This window comes from Pyrgilauda ruficollis, unplaced genomic scaffold, assembly GCF_017590135.1.
Source record: "Pyrgilauda ruficollis isolate IOZ18807 unplaced genomic scaffold, ASM1759013v1 scaffold22, whole genome shotgun sequence".
Taxonomy (NCBI): Eukaryota; Metazoa; Chordata; class Aves; order Passeriformes; family Passeridae; genus Pyrgilauda; species Pyrgilauda ruficollis.
Window position 1 is genome coordinate 8,159,691 of NW_024521428.1, and position 21,023 is coordinate 8,180,713.

Here is a 21,023-nt window from a genome sequence, read left to right on the forward strand (position 1 = left end):
CCTGAGTAACTGTCCAGAAGAATTGCTGGAATTGTCACTTCCCCATTAAATCTGAAGCAAGTTTCTAACTGAGGCAGTACGTTTGAAATGATGAGGGAGAATCAGGGGATTAGGTTAAAGCCAATTGGTAGTTTTGAAGAAGACATGGAATTGCAGCCCTAAACCCCATTATTTAGAAGGCTATAATACTCCCCCTACAAGGGTTAGAAATATGTGAATGCAACAATCAAATAGCTTTGTGAGTCATGTTTATTGAATGTAATCATACAAACTGTTAGGTACAGAACGCTTGACAGTTCTTCTTAATCCTGCATAAATGACAAGTTCTTTTCTGACCATAATATTATATCTATTTTCCTTTAATGTTCACTTTTTAAGGAGTTAAGGAGTTGGCCCCTAGGTGGGAAGGATACAGGTCAACTTAAAAGGAAACACAAAAAAAAGAGTCAATAAAGGAAAAGTAACATTAATTGTTTGGGGGTTTTTTCATTCTATCTTCCTAAAGCTCCAGTGAGGTTTCACAGGTTTCTACCTGCTTGCTGTTCATGTCCAGAATGAACATAAAACCACTAAAACAGCTTCCCAGATTTTAATAATGCTTGAGAATTGGGTCAATATATGCTGATAGAAGCACTTCAAATGCACCTTCCACAAAAGAGAGGGGGAAGAATAAACAGGGCTTCTAACCTCAGTAGTGGTGATCTGTAACACCCTTTCAGCCTCTATTGTACAAAACACATGGAGCAGTGTGAGTCTCCAGTCCCTAGACAGCAGGGGGAAGCTCTATACCTCCATACCACCAATGGAGGCTTTGGATGTCCTTCCCCATAGCGTAAGTCAGGGGCTTTCCTTGCTAACCTAAAGAAGGAGGAAATGTTTGAATTTATCTGTGCAAGGGATGACTAAGAAGCTCCCACGTCAAAGGCAAAAGAGAGCCACACTGACAAGGGACTGGTTGGGGGCAATGATGAAAGTACATTGATGGATAAGTAGAGGTTAACTTCCTGACTTTAAATTTCTGTGTCTGCCCACTGATACCTACTTCTGCCTTGCCTTTGGCAGGCAAACTCAGAATGTGTAGTTCCAAGGTATACAAAAACGAAGCCAGAAATATTTAGAAACACATACTGGACTTGAGAAGGTAGGTTTGGGAAAGGACAGAGGGATGGTTGAGTGGGAATGGAGATGCCAGGGAGCCATTGAGATGAAGAGGGCAGGGACACAAGAAGAGAGGAAAACACATCAATAGCTATTTCATCCCCTTCAGAGAAAATTAGCTTAATGATTCAGTCACTCTTTTCTGCTTTTCAGTTGAATAATAATGGAAGTTATCTTTCAGGCTTTTCCCAAGGCTAGCATGATACCTCTTCCTAGGACAAAAACAGCCATTGGACATACCATGTCACTCTTACTCCATGGTTTTTGGTTTTTTTTTGGTTTTTTTTTTTTTTTTTAATTTGACAGCTTTGAAACTAATTTAACAGAATAGTTTCAAGAGAAAAGATATAACACAATCCATATCACTCATGTGTACCCTTCCAATCCTATATAAAATCAATGAAGAACCTTGTTTTTCCTGGTTGGACAGCAGGATGTCTCCATCTCAGAAGCCAGCTAAAGAGAAACTAAAAAAACTTAGCATAGTGGATAAAATATGGAGAATAGCAAATCACGTTGTTCCATTTAAAAATGTGCAATTTTTCTGACTGTACAAGCACCATTAATCTGGGATAATTTTTAAAATTAAAAATGAAAAAGCACAATAAAACTACAGGTTGTTCCCATTGATATGTAGTGCTGGCTTGCAGTATGCAAACAACAGAATGTAAAGCAACTCCTACGAGTACATGAGTACTCTCTTAAACACAACGTGAAACAGGCAGGTATGTGTTACAAAGCTGCATTTTCCATTCTGTATTTTTTTTTATTTTATTTTAAGAAAGATGGAAAAAGAGAGATAGGATAAGGAGAGATAAAGAGGGATAAGGAAAAGACAGAATGAGTGAGGAAGAGAGAAAGGAAAAAGAGTGACAGAGATGGAAAAACAAATGTGCCAGGAGTGCTGAACACTTTGGAACGTCTTCAGAGAAGACAAGGAAAGTTAAGTATACAGAATGGAAAGGAAACCACACAATTTTCCTTGATGGAGCATTAGGGGGGAATATGCAAGCTGAGGGCTAGAATAAAGCCTGTACCCTCACACATCCTGCCTGGGGACTTAAACAAGCCTTGTGTGCCCTGTGCTAGCCCAGCTCATCCCTGTGAGCAGGTACAGCTGTGAAAGCTGTGTCACTGCTGACCGGGACATGACTCTCTGAGAGTTTCTCTAACATCTTAGTGTAGTAAATGCAACATCCAAAAATGAAATCCTGAACTGTGGAGCGACTCCAATTCTTTATTCAGGGACCATCTACTTAAAAGTCTGCTAAGCATAAACACTAAATAAACAGTCAACCCCTGCACATAATATTCTTTGGCTATGATCTTATGCTCCTTCAACTTTATGTGGCAGCAATCTCTTTCCAGGTTCTTCTTTCTCTCTGTTTTCACATGCTTCCTCATCCTTGTCTACTCCTTGTGTTGGTTTTCTCCTTAGTCTCCCTTTCCTCTCAGCCTTTAGGATCTCTCCATTTTGTTTGGATTATTAATATGCACATTAGTGTCTTAACTGTCTATTTTGGATTAAATTTAAAACTAAATTTAAAAATATGACAATTTGAAAAGAAAATGGAACACAAATTGTGGAATTCATGTTGTGGGGTTTTTGTTCCTCCTATCATTCTCTTATCTGTTTTCCTTTTTTCACCCATTTTCTTCCATTTTATCTGTCTGATTCAGTTGCTCTTTGAACACATTGGTACATATTCCTTTTTATAGCATCCATTGCAGTAGAAGGCTGATTTTTATTTAACTCAAAGGCTAGACTATATTAAAAAAAATATTAACTGAAATGAATCTGAAAAATCTGAAATTAACCTGAAAAAAAAAAAAGAAAAATTCTTTAAAAAATGTTTTAAAACTAAAAAGGTCAGTAAAAAAATCTATTTTTCGAGTAAAAGAATAATTTAGTGCTGGTAGCATAAATTTATACCATCCCTCTGAGACAGAATACTCGTTATATCATCAGTGACATATAATCTCACCTGGTGCTAAAAAGGAACTGAAGGAAAAACATCACTAATTTTTAGCACCAGAAGATGGTGTGTTTTAAAAGATTGCTGCAATGGCACTTTGTGGAACGGGTCCATGAAGCCAGACAGCAGGGACAGCACCAGCCAGGTCCATTCCTCCTCGAGCTGCAGAGAACAGACCAAGGCTGGGACCCACAACCACTGTTTCCTTTCAGCCCCCACCCACTCCTTCCACACCTGTGCCCCATGAGTCACCACACTGCACTGGACCCAAACTCCCCAGAACATGATCTTCTTACTGAAGGCTGAAATAAATTAATTAAATCCCCTGTTCTGTCCTCATTTTACTGCCTTACAAATCCCTAAAACTGGGGCTGGCAGGTAGCACTTTTCCAGCTGAAATGAAGGATTAGCCATTTTGCATCCAGCTTTTGAAAAATAACCCCCATGGAAACACTCTGGAAGCACAAAAGAATGGCTTTCTTTCAAAACATTATCTTTAGAAAATAAGGTAAAATTACATTTAAGAGACTAAGGATATAGATGCTAAATTTTCACACAGCTGAAGAAGGGTATTTCTGGACTATGAACAATTACCTTTGGCACCAGCAATTTACATTACCTGATGAGCTCTTTGTCATCTAAACAAAAACAAACAAACAAACAAAAAAAACTACTAAGATCTCTATCTCAGACTCCCCTAAAGACTGTGCACCCACTGCACAAGGCTGCACTGGGCTCTGCCCCAGACTTCTGCCTGGACAGGCTGCCACAGGGAGACAGAGGCAGAGCCCAGAGCTCAAAGGGGCTGAAGGAGCTCTCAGCTCAGCTTGTCAGCTCCCCAAAGCTGCTGCAGCCACATGTGCTGCCCATCTCCACAGGCACACACTGCCAGCACCCTGGGGCCCAATGCCCAATTACTGCCCACCAATAAATGCAAACATGGCCCTAAATGCTCTACTTCTGATTGCACTGAGATGAGGAAAAGGTTAATTGGATATGGTAACACTGCAACAAATTGTTCTCTTTTGCGAGCAAAGGCAAACATACTATTTTCTCCTGCTGGGTGGAAACACAGAAATGGGTACTGCTTTCTGACTAGCATGTTTCTAGAGGTATGACTCAAGCAAATTAAAAACACACAAACAGACAAACAATATTCTGTCTCTCCTGTCTGTAGGACTGACTGAAAGGGCATCTAGAGAGGCAAACACAATATAGTTATATATCATTGGTAGTCAAGGTAACTACAGTATTATGATTCCAGACTAAAAAGTTGTTTCATGTATCTTCTAATATAGCAGTCTTCTTCCAGCCACTTGAGATTATCTGGAGGAAGAGCCTAAGATTCTCGGTAGAACTGCTCAGTATATCAGCCTTGTTCTATGCCAAATAAGCACATTTTTTGACAGCTCCCTCTATTATCTATAGCTAGTCCTTCAAAGTATAGGCCTTCATGGCAGTGGAGGTGCACTTTATCTTCTACTTTCAGAAACAAAATCTTGAAGGAAATCCCATTTGAAGACTTCACTTAGCCAGGGAACAATTAATTTTTGCATCAGCTCAAAAGAAAAAAAAAAGCAAACCCTAAATCAAAACAAATATACAGATGGAAAGAGGGCTCAGACTCACACAAGATAAGTGTTTTCCATAGGATATTTTCATTTTGTGGTAATTTTTAAACAAAATCTTTTTTTTAAATAAACTTTTACAAAATTTTCTTGTTAAAAACACTCAAATCATTTATAGTGTGCATTTTCAAATCAACACAAAGCATTGATAAGCTGAAGTTTATTAATTCAAGAGGATTTTAAGGTCTATATTCTAAAACAAAGATTGTTTTATAGTACAGCAGTCTGGGACATAAGAAACACAGTTGGGATGAAAAGTCTTTGATCTAGATTGGGCTGAACACAAACTGCCACTTTTCAAGTTAATCCCTTCTACAGAGATTCTGCACTTTCTCTGTGTTATTTTGTAGATATGGGTGTAAAAGTGTTTCTTTCTCTCTTTTGCCAATAAGTACTCCCATTCAAACAGACATATCCCTTGGAAAAATTCTGTCTTCACAAAAAATTGTTCCTACCAGGACCATGGAATTTTTGCATGGACTGACTTTCAAGTGCTGATTATAAGCTAGGAGAAAGCCTGCAATATTTTAGGTTGGAAATTTAACTTGTTACAAACAAGTAAGAAGTTAGCCTCCAACTGCCATGACAAAGTTTTGAAAAGGAGAAATTGCCTTTTTGCCTTGTATTATTTTTCTTTCCTTTTATTTTCCCTCTGACATGCCATCAAATCCTTAAAGAGACAGAAGTACAGACACTATATCATTTAAATGAGATCCATGTTCCAGGAAGCTTAGTTGTTGTAAATTACTTCTTAAAAAAGCACAAATGAGCATAAGTGAGATGGGAGTAAAATGAGAGGAAACACAGAACAACAGCAAATCTTGCCCAGAGCCATGGAGATCTTTCTCCAACCACAGGCCCACGTTTTTCATGCTTGGGAGCTAAAACATTGGCAAGGATTATTCTTCAACTAGGTCAAAGTAAATGTTGGAAAGATGATTTGATTTATTTTGTCTCCTCAAGTCACATCAGTTGTGAAGAGCTACTCCTGCCAAGCAGCCTGAAGTCAACTGTAATCTTGGTAAGAGAAGTCAGTGGCAGACATAATGTTAAAATCAAATAAGGAATGAAACACAGCTGAGCATCATCTTTGGGAAATTAATCAGGTGGTGGGAACAGTCACATCACCTTGTGCAGAAACAGTGCCTCAATATATGTAGAGAAATCCAAACTGAGACACGATTATTAGGCTTGTAATGATTATCATGTTAGATGTTTGGCTTAATTGAAGAGTTTATAAGTGTCTTTAGGAATATTTCTTTTTCTTCTTACAAACAAGATTTTCTAGCACCAGGTATCAGAAAAGACCATTAAAAATGCTGGCATTACACACTTCCTGCAAGATTTTAGGCTAAGAAGGGTTTCAAAGTTTACATAAGCATGATAATTTACAGTCAGATGATGAAAATGGGGCAGAGATGACATACATCATGTAATCTTGAACACAATAAATTTGAAACCTATACTTTAAAACTCAAGTCTTAAAAATAAAAATTGGTCTACGCCCTGCACAAAACGTGAAAAAGAAAGCAATAAACAAAAATCAACAACAAAACAAAAACCAACCAAAGAAAACACACAAAAACACACCCAAACAACAGTAACAAAAACAACAGTAACAGCAATAACACAAGGCAAAATCCAAAACACCAAAAGAAACAAGAATGGAAGCTGCTTCAGAGTCATTCTTACTCTAAACATCAGCTTTCCTACATTTCTTCCCTTTGTTTCCGCAGAATGGGTTTTTTTTTACTTGCACAGATGTTATTTTTTACACTGCTATGAAGTTCTTTTCAAATACCTGATTCCCAAGACTGAATTATGGCCAAATCATTGCTATTCCTGTCACTATATTAAGTTAAGTCTTAATATTGGCACTGTATGAACAGTGATACAGTTTCTGGAAGGCCCTGAAGTCCTGGAACCTGTGTATGTTACAGTACCTGTATTCAGGTCTGGACACACAAGCAGACAGGATTTCATGTGGGTTTGGCAGCTAAAATTTGCTGATATACAGAGTTACAGGGTGGCTGAGGCTGGAAGGAGATTGCCCCTTCTCATGCTGGGCCACCCGAAGGTGGTTAGCCAGGACTGTGGTCAGATGGCTTTGGAGAATCTACAAACTCTATGGGCAACCTGTGCTGACACCCAAAACTTCTTATGCTAAAAAAAGTTCTTATGCCTGGCTCATAACTCATTTAGAAACTGGGACATCTATTCAGAGCTTCAATTCTTTGCCACTAAAAAATAGTCTTGAAGAACAAATTAAGCATGGGCACGGTGGCACTGGTCCTTGGGAGGTGCAGAGGCTCCTCTCTAGCGGTGCTTCCTCTGGAGCTCTGCCACACTGCTGCAAGGATGGAGCTGACAAGGAAATACTGGCAGTGCCTGCACATGCAGGCTGCCCAGCATCTGTTGTTTGATGTGCAGCTCATACCTGGGAGGTTGCTCACACAGCACACAGGCTCTGCTTATTTCAATTTACTTCAGCCCACAAGTTCTCCATGCTCTTGGCAGCCGGATCTCCAGTACAGAAGCCAATGGCATTGACACAGAAAATATTCTACTTGTTATAAGCAAATTAACTTCTAAAGCCCTACATGTAACTCACAGAAGATAGGTCTATATAATATAGTTCTTGGAAGAGAAATATGAAAGCATTCCAGAGAGAACACAAATTGCTTTTTTCTTGGCTTTGTCTTTCAGTATGTGCTGGCAATTTTCTTGAAAAGAGACAAGGTCTAGAAACAGATCACACAACCTGCCTGCAACTACTGATCGAGATGGAAAAAATAATGGCATATTAAAGGATGTGACAAAGCCAGGAGCACCTTTACTCAGTCACTGCACAACATCATGACTCTACAAGTGCATACAAGAGGATCAAAATCCTGTAAAAGTCTGAAATGGGAGCTTTTTCCAGCCTTGAAGAGGCAATTTTAATTTGAAACTCCTTTTCTCCAGATTGCCTTCAGTAGGGCAGCACAATCAGCAAAATCCTAACCTCAGAGCTCTGGTGCCATTAGTCACACAAAGCTTTGGTGATTTACACTCAGAAAATCATTTCAAGACATCTGACGGGACTTTGTTATTCTGCCTGCAGCTACACCTGTGCACTTCTTTGTCTCTAAGTTTCAATTAGAGATAATTTAAATAAGAGAAAATCACATTTCCTAGTGGCAGAGCCTGTTAATGAAATGTGTTTCACATTTCCAATGGAAATGGGAATTCAGGAAACTAACAGGCAGAGCTTGTGCCTGCATTATGAATACATTTCCCATTTGAAAGACTTTATCTCCATGTCAGTATCCAGATATGCAATTCATCTTCAGCTATGCGAACCATATTCATTTTGCTCTTAATTTCTGATTTGCCACACTGTTAACATGACCACTCAATTTCCAAAGTCTTTTAAGAAACCCCCAAAAATAGGGGGTTCTGTATTGTTTTAAGTATCTGTAAGAACTGAGAGGGGAAATCTTGTATCATGTTACACTGGAAGTCAAAAGGAGAGCAAGAAAAGGCATAAGCAAACAGGCTTAACAAATTTAACCATAGTTTTGCATCAAATAATTATGCAAAACAAACAGAAAAGCAGGACAATTGATTTGAAAAATTTCAACTAAGTGATTTTATTAGAGGGATCTGGATGCACCTTTTTGTGGATTAAAATCTTCCCTGCTTAATATGAAGTAAAAAAGTCACCAGCTTTACTGGATAAGGGACATAAGTGCTATGAGCATAGAGGAAAAGTATTAACCCATGCATTACTTTCTTGGTCTCCAGAAAAATTTTTCATCCTTGTGCATGGGGAGGATCCAGTCACTAATTTAGATTAACACATCCAATTTTTTCAATATTCAAATATATTCATATAGCTTGAATATACCTAATATAACCTCAGATGGATCTGTGGAAGGAAAATAAATCTCAGTGTTTAGGCAAGGTTCTTATACCTGTCATCAAGTGACATGGCAGAAAAACTCTGCAGAAAACACAGGGTCCTGCAAAGTGGCACAATGTCAGACTGAGATCTCTCTGCTCCCATTCATTTCACCACCTTGGCTTTCAAGATGTCTTCATCAGCCTGGTGTTCAGCTGCACAGCTCCAACTGAGGGCAGTCATTCACCTGCCAAAGCCAAGTACTGGAGATAACGCACCAGCACGAGAAAAGAAACCAGGTAGGTGGAAACTGCGCTGTCATTGTCAGGAAGCTCTTTAAACCAATCCTACAGGTCTTTCAGCATCAGCGGTGGTAGAGAAAGGATATTTCAATAGGATGTGGTAGAAGGGACAAAGTAACCTCATTAGGTCCAGCCACAAGCCCAGGATGTGATGCTTTTTCAACTCACCACCCAAAAAAAAAAAAAAAAAAAAAAAAGTTACACAAGCAAGCATAAATTCACACATGCTTATGCACACTTATAGAAGATATGTCTCAAACACAAATATTTTGCACTATTTTTGACTGGTTGGATGACCACTTCCATAGTGACATCTTTGATGCGCTATGCAAAAGAAAAAGTCCTGGCAGACATTTTTGCACATATTAACAAGGCAGCAGTCCTTGCTGAACTCTTTGCTGAAGACAACTCCAGCTAACATGATGGGAATATCACCACCATGTTTAAAAGTCTGTGAATTTGGGAACTCAGCAGAGGAGTTCCTCTAGCCTGCAGGGAAAGCTAACAAACTCTCTGGTACATAGCAGAAAAAGCTGGACTGCTCTGTTAAAAATTGTGCCTGACACAGCAGCGTTGGTGGAGAAACCACCCACGAGTTATTCTGTAATTACACTTGGTAAAATCAGCTACATTAGCCCATCTTCTTTCACGTCAATTCTTCAATCTCAGGTCTCTAATAAAAAGGAAAAATTCCTTATTTATTAGCAAGCTATACTACAAACGGAAGCAAGAGACCTTGTCATCTCCTTATTCCCTGGCTGAGCCACATGTAGCATAAACATCTCTAGAGAAAGCTCTGGGGAAAAGCCAGGCTTTTTAAATGCACACTTTCTTTTAAAAGACAATTCATTTTACTATTTGGTCCACGCTGTCTTGATGTGGGTCAGACTGTAAATGACACAATTTGGTTGCCACTGTGCTAACCTCTGCATTCCTCTAACTCTGAGGGAGAAAGTCTCTTCTTCCTTTCTCACCTGACTTCAAATGGAAGTTTCATGAATGCTGTGAATTTAGCTTGCAGTTTTATAATTGTGGTTTTATTTGAATTGCCGCAAAAATGTTGGGTGAGATTAAACGCAGGCTTCTCCTTTTGAAGAGGTCTAAGCTTAATATGACTTTTACACCCTCTTCTCTTACTAAATGATAATTTTTTTCTCCTTTGACTCTAGTTGCAACTCCAGCTCCAAAACTCTGGATGTGAGAGCCTTCCCCTGGTACTGTGCTGTGTGATATTTATGCATAAAGTTTTGCTAATTGCTGATTCCATCGGCATTCATGAACCTTTGCTGGAATGAATGAAGCTTTCATTCATGTTTATATATGAGTTTCCACATTTGTATGTTTGTAATCATCATGCTAAAACCAGCTTTCATTTGCAGAGACATAAGCTGAGGGTAACTGAGTCAGGAGATGTAACTCTGTTATGTAAATGGAGAGATTATTTTCCAGTATCATTGAGAGCTGAGTTTATCACAGAAACTTTATCACAGAATTTCTGCAGCTCAATGAAGTTTGTTCACCACTGATAACTATGGTTGCACTAACAAGCAGTTTAGATCAATAGAAGTCCATTTCTGGATCTCGTTTTTGCTGGGCACCTGACATAGGCACTTGCTGCAGGTCTGTGGAAGGTTCAGATAAACTCTGAAGTTTTCTCCCATGCAGTAATGCTCTGTTACTGCTGCAACTCACCTTCCAGGCTAGTCCTGTCCAAAGGGAATCCAGGCCAGGACCTGCAGTGCCCTTCCTGATAGGAACCTGCACTCAGCAAGCAGACAAGAGCTGAGGGTTGCCTGAAAAGCACCCAGCTGATCTAACTAATGAACACACTGACAGAGACACACCCTATGTGCAAATTACAGAGATTTATCCAATTATAATATCTCTGTGGCAATCCCGAGCCATCAACGATTTTCCCAGCCATATAATTGCTATTATTAACAACACAAATTCCCAATTTAACAAATGGAAGCAAGATAAACGTCCACATCATCCTGGCTTCTCCCAGCTTTGTGATTCACAGTGTAGCAATGTGTTGCCCTTGGTCTTTTGGAAATAGTGCCGGTGTGAGAATTTTAATGACAATGCAGCACTATTTCTGGCCTGTTCTGGATATCTGAGGGCTGTGATCTCTATCATGGAGGAGGTTCTGATGGTTAAGCTAACTGGGTCTATCATGCCCCAAGGACTTGTAGCTTATTTACTTCCACTCAACTGCCCATGTACATCCTCCCTCCTTACACTTTGTATTAGGTTATCCAGAACAGAGACCCAAAATCAAGGAGGACACTTAAACAGTCTGGAATCAGCAGGGAGAGGAACCAAGAAGGTTTCTGACCAGGGGAGAGGGTAGGTGGAAGGAAGAGATGAAGTGCTACATTATTTAGATTTTCTGAGTCCTTTAGCATCACTGCTTTGTAGCAAATGGCTGCAATAGCTTTCCTCTCCAGTTCTCTACTCTCTTTTGGCATTTGCTCTGATTTCCATGCCTCCAGAATGGGAAACCAGGCTTCCTGCCTCCCTGTATTCAGAAGTTTTGTCCATCCTTTTTTCATGTCTTGCCATGCTTTTATTCCCATCACCTGCATGCATAGCCCTTTCATTATTATCCTTTATCCTCCTGTGCAACTGTTAGCCCATTATTGCTCCTCAGCTGCTTCATAAGAATTACTTAAGTACATGCTTCGAATCTCACTTGTCCCAGAAGTAAGTACAGATTATGTCAAGTAAAACTACTTACCCTTAGATATCAGACAGAGCCCCAGACAGACAAGGCCAAGACAGAGAAGGATGACAGTGCCTTAAAAACATTGTAATTACTTGCATTCAATAAGCCTGGCATTTTCCCAGAGCTGTCGCTGGGGATGTTTGTGCTATGTATGGCTCAGCCAGGCAACAAGGAGAGGACAAGGTCTTTTGCTCCCTGTTGCTGTCTAACCTGATAAAAAGCAAGGAGATTTTCTTCATTCTAAGGAATCTGAGATCAAGATACCAAACTGATGGCATCCACTCATATTGTTTGTCCATAACAGTTATATTGTCCCAATCCTTGACCACACTGGCTGCCAAAAATACTATTTTGAGTAATTGTCTTTCAAGAGTCTGATGTTCCTGATGGGAGCGGTTTCTGTAAAGCCATGTTTTCATATGGCCATGAAAAATGCTCAAAGAAAAAGCAGGGGAAAAGGGTCAACAACAACAGACAACAATGTTTTCATGCAGTGAGTAAACAGATCTTGAACTGTAGCTTTTGAAAAGGTAATACTCTTGCACAGCCCTGTCTTGGTGCTTTGGTTTGGATACAAGAATCATATAGCCAACCAAGGACACTTAGCCACAGTATATACACACACATCCTATTAAAAGCAAAGTGCAGATTTATTGATAAAAAGTAACACAGAAGTGCCTCTCAGCTCTGAACAAGTCTACAATTTGTATTTACGAGTGCACTTGTAAATACAAATTTCCCTCAATCAGTGAGAAATTCCAAAAAGACAATACTCTTCCAATTTATTTTTAGGCTAAACCTATCGAGGCTTGAGATTACTTAAGCCTCAGTTAAAATAATTACAAGGAGGAATAACTTCAGTCAAGTTTAAATAATCTTTCAGCTTCCTCAAACTGAAATCTGTGTCTTAAGAGTTTATAACTGAGGGCTATAACTGACTTTACTTAGAAAAAACAAGAAAGACTGGAGTGCTAGAAAAGCCTGTGATCACACAGAGGGAGAAAATAACATGGACCCTGGTTTATTCAGATTCATGCAAGTCACATGACATTATTAATTCCAACTGGTCTTGGTCTCTGCACAGAAACTTCCAGCAAAAGACTTTAATGATGTAATGATTACCTTTTTCCTTTCGTGATCCTTCTAACTATGCCTTAATTTATGATGCTTTTAACTAGCATACATGTATCCTGGGGCTATAATGGATGCACATTTAAGTAAAAAGATAAAACATAATGAAAGGGGTTTTTAACACAATAATTAACATGTATTTTGATCATCATAACAGTAATTATTAGAGGCACAAAAACAGAATCGGATCTCAGAAGAAGCTATGAAGATCCTAAATAGGTTGGACTAGCAACACTGCCCTATTACTTTGCCAAGAAATTATGCGTCAAAGTGGCAGGAATGAATCATCATGCACCATTAGGAACTACACCCAGTGACACCCAGGGACAAAAATGTGAGCTGCACTAACCTCCACCATAAACTGCAAATTGCAATCACAGAGCAGGTAGTGTGGAACCTGCCTTTTCCCTTAGTTATCAAGCTATTCTGTCCTAATACCTCTACAAATATGATAGATCATCAGCTAAAGGAGATAAGAGAAGAACCCCAGAAAGGTAGGAATTTAGGCTTGATATGAGAGGTCCATTTACACTTAAGAAAATGGTTTTACTTTGCGAAGTATTATAAGCTCTTAACATGTGTCAAATGACCCAGTCAAGCAGCCTTGATCTTTCAAAAACCTGTTAGCTCCTAAAACAAGCAAAGTGAAAGAGCACACACTGTTGTATTTGCAGGGACCCCCGTGGCAGGGAGGAATGATGCATCTGACTCCATGTCCTCAGAAGGCTAATTTATTACTTTATAAAACTATATTATATTAAAGAATACTATACTATACTATACTATACTAAAGAATACAGAAAGCATACTTACTGAATACTAAAAAGATAATAATGAAAACTCGTCACTCTTTCCAGAGTCTCAACACAGCTTGGCCCTGATTGGCCAGTAAGTTAAAACAACTCACACCAGAGTCCAATGAAACAATCACCTCTGGGTAAACAATCTCCAAACACAATCCATACAAGCAAAACACAGGAGAAGCAAATGAGATAAGAATTGTTTTCTTTTTCTCTGAGGTTTCTCAGCTTCCCAGGAGAAAATTCCTTGCCGAAGGAATTTTTTCAGAGAATGTGAATGCCACACACACACTCTTACCTGCTGTCATCCTTCCCCTAGCAAAAATTGCTAGTATTATGACTTTTTTCTCATCTATTTAATCATACACATATATAGGCAGACTGTAACTTGCAGGTAACCCTTTTTTACCACTGACAAACGGTAAAGTCAAACAAGGCTGAAGACATTCTTAAAAAAATATCCTGAGTCAGATTTATTTCAGGAATTTGGTTCATAGAATCACAGAACCATTTGGGGAAAAAAGGACCTTAAAGAGCATCTAGTTCCAAACCTCCTGCCATGGGCAGGGACACCTTCCACTAGACCAGTTTTTTCAGAGCTCCATCCAATTTGACCTTGAACACTTCCAGGAAGGAGGCATCTACAACTGCTCTGGGCAACCTGTTCCAGTGCCCCAAATTTTTTAAAAAATTTAGCAATACACAAGGGATCTCATATAAAAGGAGATGACAGCAAAAAGAGAAGAAAAATGGTTTCTGAAAGGAAATATATAATATGGTACCTTTTCCAGTCAAAGTTTCTTCTTTTATTTTCCTCACCGCTTCTTGGCCATCTCTTTCACTGTTTCCAGCTGTTAAAGGACAGAAAATGAAAAATTAGCAATGCAATCAATTTAAGGATTGGCATCTATGAAGTGCCAACCACAGTGTAAAACCAGTACGAAGTTTTAGGCGGAAAGGTGTGCTGCAGAGGTTTTCAAAGAGGGCTGCACAAATGCACTGTGATTCCCACAAGTTCTGCCAGTTTATCTCATTTATTCATATAACGTAGGACTATCTACTGGACCAGCAGACTTGAGATTTGAGCCTGTGACACGAATGAATTGTATCACATCCAGATTCTACAAAAACTTCACTATAGGTTAGAGCAGACTTCCCCTTCGTCTTTTTCCAAAATGAAGACTTCCACAGTTGGAGGAAAGTCCTGATTACCCTGTCTCAAAAGCTCATGAGACAATGTATTAGTGCTGGCATAAAATGTGATTAAGCATCACATAAATGTCTTTTGTACCATTCAGCTTAAGTGGGTGGTTAGTAATTGTCTGACATTTATTTGGCAAGTTTTTTTTATAACAGGGCAAAGGAAAATAACATAAACACAAGGGATATAGGAATTGTTAACACAAGTTAAATTTTTTAAATTAACATTCAATTCATCCATCCACAAATATTTCCCATAGCATGAAACATCAAAATACCTATGGTTTATTATCTAAATTGTATAACAATACTGATATTTCTTATGAACTTCATGTAGTTGCCTTTCTATTTTCCTAATTATAAAAAATTCTGCCGAAGTTTCTATTCAGATTTTTTTTTTTTTTTGTGCTAGCCTGCAAGTATCCTGTTCTTGCTTTCTCAGCACCACAGAATAAGATGAAGTTGGAAGAGACCTCAGGAGGTATCTTGTTCAGCCCCCTGTTCACATTAGCTGGTACATGCTTGTATTTGCTCTAAGATGCATTCTTTCAAGAATGGAGTCTTAGCTGTGCTTCTGCAGTAAAAAAGGACTCGAAACACAGCTTTGTTTTCATGATATGCAAGAAAACCCAACATTTACAAAAATGTAGCCAAAATTAATACATTTAGCATTCCAGATACTGGAGAGAAAATAATTCTCACAGAAAATCTAGAGTCATACAGGTGTACAACTCTTGTCTATAAATTTCATTAAATATGGACTTATATTGCTCAGACTGACAGAGAAGGGAGGGAGGGAGGGAGGAAGGAAGGAAGGAAGGAAGGAAGGAAGGAAGGAAGGAAGGAAGACAACAAAGCAGATATTCACAGTATTTTCTTCTTGCTGTTTTTCCCCCTTTAAAACCATCCAGCCTTGTACAGAAGAAAAACATTCAGTTGGATGCTAATTTCCAGATATAGATGCAGCATCAACAAACAAACCCTCCAGTGAAACTGCCATTTCTGGGGAAATTTGTGCACGGGGTTTATGGGCAACAGATTATTTTCCTCACTGTTTCACCTCAAGTAATGTACTAGAGTAGGATTTCAAACTCAGTGTTTTAAGCTGTATAGTGTTATGCTAGAAATAAGAATACTTATGTGCCAATTCTGTGAACATCTTATTTGATTCCTCTTTTATTCAGCACCTCTTGTGCAGAGATCAGGCTTATTAAAGCCTCCAGTGTCTTGATATAACTCTCAGTATGTTCATTTAATTTGTTCTTTTAAAAGAGCTTGTGTTCACAACAAATTTTCATTTGCTTTATTTTGCTGTTATATAAATGGTTATTCATTAAAGCTCAGTGCCTTCCAAATGAGTTCATTTTTTTCATATTTGCATATTTTTCACTCTAGACCACTGGGAAAAAAAAATTATTATTTTGCTAAACAGTCACTTCAGATGTCTGTTTCCAGCCTGATCCAACAGAGTTTGAAAACCAGACACTGAAGGCTGGAGTATTGCAAAATTGAAATATCTTCAGTGAAAACTGCCACAATAATAGAGATTCTAAAAAACCTTCTTTCAAAGAAAATCCTGTAAGAAAGAATAAAGTCATTGAACAAATGACCAAAATGCCTACAAAAAGCTCAAAGGCACTTAGATCAGAAGGATACCATGAAACTGGGAGGCTAATCTAGGCTTCTGAGTTAGGTTAAGGAGATCAGCACCCCCTTGCCAAGGGCAGGTGGGAGAGGAAAGGGATGTTGCACTTTTGCATTGCTTCCCTTCTAATGCGTCCTTCTGGCATCTTCTGAGCAAAGTGAATGGTAGGCATCAAAAAGATCAACCTCCTTTAAGTGCTAGAGTAATTATTCAAAAAAATTTTTACAATGCTTTTTAAGTCATCAAGGTAACACAGTCAGCTTTGGGTTGGGAAAAATCAAAACTAATCTGCAATCTTGATGAAGTTGGGTCACTAAAGGGCACAACCTTCAAGTGCACTGAGCAGATGAACAGCACCCTAAATTCAGGAAGGGGATGGTTTGCTAGATGAGGGTCAAATTCTTACTGCTGTTAGCTGGTTTAAATCCTCAGTATCATATTTGTCATGATTCTTTAAAAAAATTTTTGATACATAAACTAATCCTCTGGCTGGACATTTTTTCAATGATTCACCATAATTTCCATATGTTCCATATACCAGAATTTGTCCATTTCAAGTGTTATAGCATCTGTCACATAAGATCTGCCTACTCTGAATTCAAATGGTTTGAAGGGAAGGGTAAGAAAGGGAAGAGAGATCATGTATTTTATGCAGTGAGGGAATCTTAGAAAAAGCTTTGAGAAAGAGGGATTCATTGTCTTGGGAGCTTAGATCATCAAAGCACCCAAAACCATAATAATCTTGCTTTTCATGCTATTTTAAAATGTCTACTGGGAACTCAAAATAGATATAATTGTCTCAAGAACTGTTTATACAAGCAGTTCAGTGCCCTACCTGATGGGTTTTTTTTCCACTTAGTCCACAGAGAATAGTGAAGAATTTGGGTGAGACTTGTTCAATAACAACCCTGACTAAAATCAGTTCTGAAAAAACCCTAATAATATAAAAATAAATTCACTCTAAACAGATGCACCCACATAAAATCAGATATCATTTCAATGGCATAAAAAATGTAATTATTAATAAAATACTGGAAAAAAGGAAAACATATTTAAATACACCTTTTAGTCAAAGAAATGTACTCATCTCCTCCACGTTTACTTACACAAACATCACAAGTCAAAGCAAGTTGATATGAAGCCACCAGAGAAGTACATACTAAAATTCTTATCAGCACTAATAGGCTTTGGATCTTTTCCTAAATGTCAGGCTCTGTCATCTTAGTCACTTAAGTAGATCCTAACTCTGAAAGTTATTTCAGGGATTTCAACAGAATTATCACAGAGATTCTGTCTGAACAAGGCCTGAAAAAAGCACGGCCCTTAGAAAGTCAGCATGGGCTAAAAACACATTATTGCTAATTGGGGGTTCTGATACATCTATATGTATTTTTTTATACAATATTTTTAATTTCTTTTAATGTGACTATCTCTTCAAAAGTGTAGTTGCCACTCACACACTGAATTTATAGACAAGACTGATCCTGATAAAGAAAGCAAGAGCTTTTCCAAATGGTATTTTGCAAAACTAAGAATTTGCAATCTTGATGTTTCAAGGAAATGTACTTCAGGGCATTATAAAAAAATTTAAAATAGGCTGTGATCAACAATAGAGCCTGTAAAGCTTAAGGTTAACCAAGAAGATTCAGGGCAACCAGCATGTGGTGTCCAGAGAAAGACCTGACCCCGCCAGCCTGGAGCCTGAGAGCCACCTTGTGCACAAGGCACCCCTCAGCCTGCAATAAACCCACTGCAGGGACCCCTAGGGGGAAGGCAGCAGTGAGAGCTGCCCAGTGGCAGGGCAGCCGTGCTGGCACATCACCTCCAGCTCTCCCCACACACCCCAGCTGCTGACAAGTGTGACCCCCTCAGTCACCAGCGGGACTGGGGAACCTGAGATAACGCTCATCCCTTGACTTATGGAGCCATAATTACAGATCACTCACTCCGTGAAACAATGGATAACTTTCCAGGGTGTGCAGCACGCCCCATGGCCCTTCCCTCTGCCCACTGCTGACTTCGAGCAACCCAGGTTGAGAAGTGGTGCCCATAAACTCTTACGCGTTTACCAGGAAAAGCTTGGTGGTACAGTAATCAATTCTGTATAAGTGTATTCCATCTGACTGGGGAATTGCAAAGGATAATGGTTAGATGCCTTTGTGCAACAGAATACAAAAGTTTGCAAATGGATATCTGAATCAAGATGCCTCCTCAGAGCAGCATAATCCTCATTATGATTGAAGGGGAACTGATTTCTTTGAAGCACCAGCCTGAAGACAGGGCTTATGAGGGCACCCAATGCCTCAAGAGGAAAACAAAATCCTATCAGCTGGTGTTAGGAAGATTATGATTTTATGAGTGTGCACAAAAAATGGAATATGCCTAAAAGAGAGGAATAACTGCCCCCAAAATCTCAAAGGATGAGAAATTTGAACTCAATACAATATGAGCAGGTTTTTAAAGGAATTTATAAGGTTTCATTTAAAGGAATTTGTAAAATCTTCAATAACAGGAATACAGATCTTACACCTCATTTGTAAAACATTTAAGGCATGGATTTCAATAAAGCTAGGTATAAGGATGAGACCAGCTATAAAAAATAAATTGTGAACATGATACAAACTTCCTTATATCTAGAGATACCACACGTCTTTTGTCATCGAGTTCATCACACAGCAGTCACAATGAAATACATGTCTTTTTTACATGAAAGGTGAAAATATTGTTGTAAGTGTTTCTTTGAGAAAAGAAGCAAAAAATGAGCAAGGGAGAGAATGTCGATTTGCAAAGAGAAAAGAAATCATCATTATTGCCTTAGGTTTCAGCTACCAGCCTGTTCCAACAGGAGGTTAAGAAGGACCCTGTTTACAAACCCAAGATACACCTAGAAAAGTGCCCTCTTTCCAACAATAACCTGTAGCAGATACTTAAGGAAAAGACACAACAGCAATAAATCTAGGAGTGATTTTCTCCAATACACCCTCCCAGAAGCAGGAAGTTTCAGAGATTTCCTGAATCCAAGGTCACACATAGCCTCCCAATGAACACGGCCTGCACTACTTCACCTAATTGTACTTTCAGTTCATTCAAACGCTTGACCACCAAAGGGTTCTGGGACAGCAGGCTCTGTGATTTAATGACACACTTAATGACATTCAAAAGGTTGTACTTCAGTAGCTTGTTTGTTGTTGTTTTATTTTTTATTTTGTTGGACGCTCTCTACTTTGTGTACAATAATACAGGGAATGACCATTTCTCCTTCACTTTCTACACCACTCATAACTGTATGATACCACACTTCAGTCATCTGTTTGGAAGCAGAAGGACCTTTGTTCTGTGCCCCACCTTGTACAAAGCCATCCTGTACTCCTAACCATCACTCTTTAGTTTTTTCCAGTTCAACCAGACTCCTTTTGAGTATGCACAACAGGATGATCCAATGGTTTCTATAAAGGAAGAAGGATGCTTTCTGTCCTGTTTTCATCTTCTTTCCTGCTAATATAATTTTATTTGCCTTTATGACTGGCACGAAATATCGATGATGTTGTACAAAGAGCTTTCAACAGTAAATCACAATATTTATTTAACTCTTTGACTAGCAGTTAATTTAGGTCCTATTCTTGTAAATACATAGGTGTGGCTGTTTTTTCTCATATTCTGTATTTGCATTTACTAACACTCTGTATTTATCCATCCTTTCATAACACAGTCATCCACTATTGGGAGATTATTTTCTATTCTTCATAGTAGTTAAGATTTCACAAGGCATCTCTGGACAACACCCAGTCCCACCCTCTGCTACAATTGGTGGCCTAGGACCATGTCCAGTCAGATCTCAGGTTTTTCCAGGGATGGAGACTCCTCAGCTTCTCTTGGCAGCCTGTGCCAGTGTTTGACCACCCACAATGTAAAAAAAAAGAAAAAAAAAAAAAAAAAAAAAAAAAAAAAAAAGGAGGGTTTTTTTTTCCTATTAGGTACTTATACACTGGAAAAGGTCCCCCTAACCCTTCTCTCCTTTTCAGGCAGAATGCTGCTCTCTCAAGCCTCTCCTTACATGTCAGAAACTCAAATTCTTTAATTATCAATAGTCAAACAATTTTGAATACCCTAAACACATTTAAACAAAATGCACCATCTCACTCTTCACTCTGTATTCTGTATCTATCTTTTATAAAAATGTACTGAACATCTGTCTATGGGACGACAAGCATCTTTGCTCCAGTTCAAAGCTGATAAATTATTTCTCAATATTGCTTTTTGCCTCCTATTCTATTACTAAACTACAAGAGACCTTTCTCTTATCTCAAGACAAGCCAGACACTTTAAGTCTTTTGGCACGAATCTTAACAAAAGCTTTTGAAATCAAGGATTAAATTAATTCATGGAGTTGTTGAATATTTCAAAGCATTAAGCCTAAATGCTTAATGAATAAATTAAACAAACACCTAGAAAAACTGCACTAACTCTTCCAAAATTACAATAACACATATTTAACTCTACATTTTTTTAAATGCTTGATTTATCTTTAATATAAAAAACACACTTACTGGCCTATGCACAATGTTTTCCAAA

The 21,023-nt window shown here is 38.6% G+C and overlaps 1 protein-coding gene across 1 annotated transcript in view; it reads right to left on the reverse strand.

Moving 5' to 3' along the window:
• Window positions 1-21,023, reverse strand: part of DHRSX (dehydrogenase/reductase X-linked) — a 163,352-nt gene that overhangs the window by 98,313 nt on the left and 44,016 nt on the right. Inside the window, exon 3 of the mRNA XM_041468482.1 lies at window positions 14,389-14,457. Within this exon, the coding sequence (XP_041324416.1) occupies window positions 14,389-14,457 (69 nt within the window). The remainder of the gene's footprint in view (window positions 1-14,388; window positions 14,458-21,023) is intronic.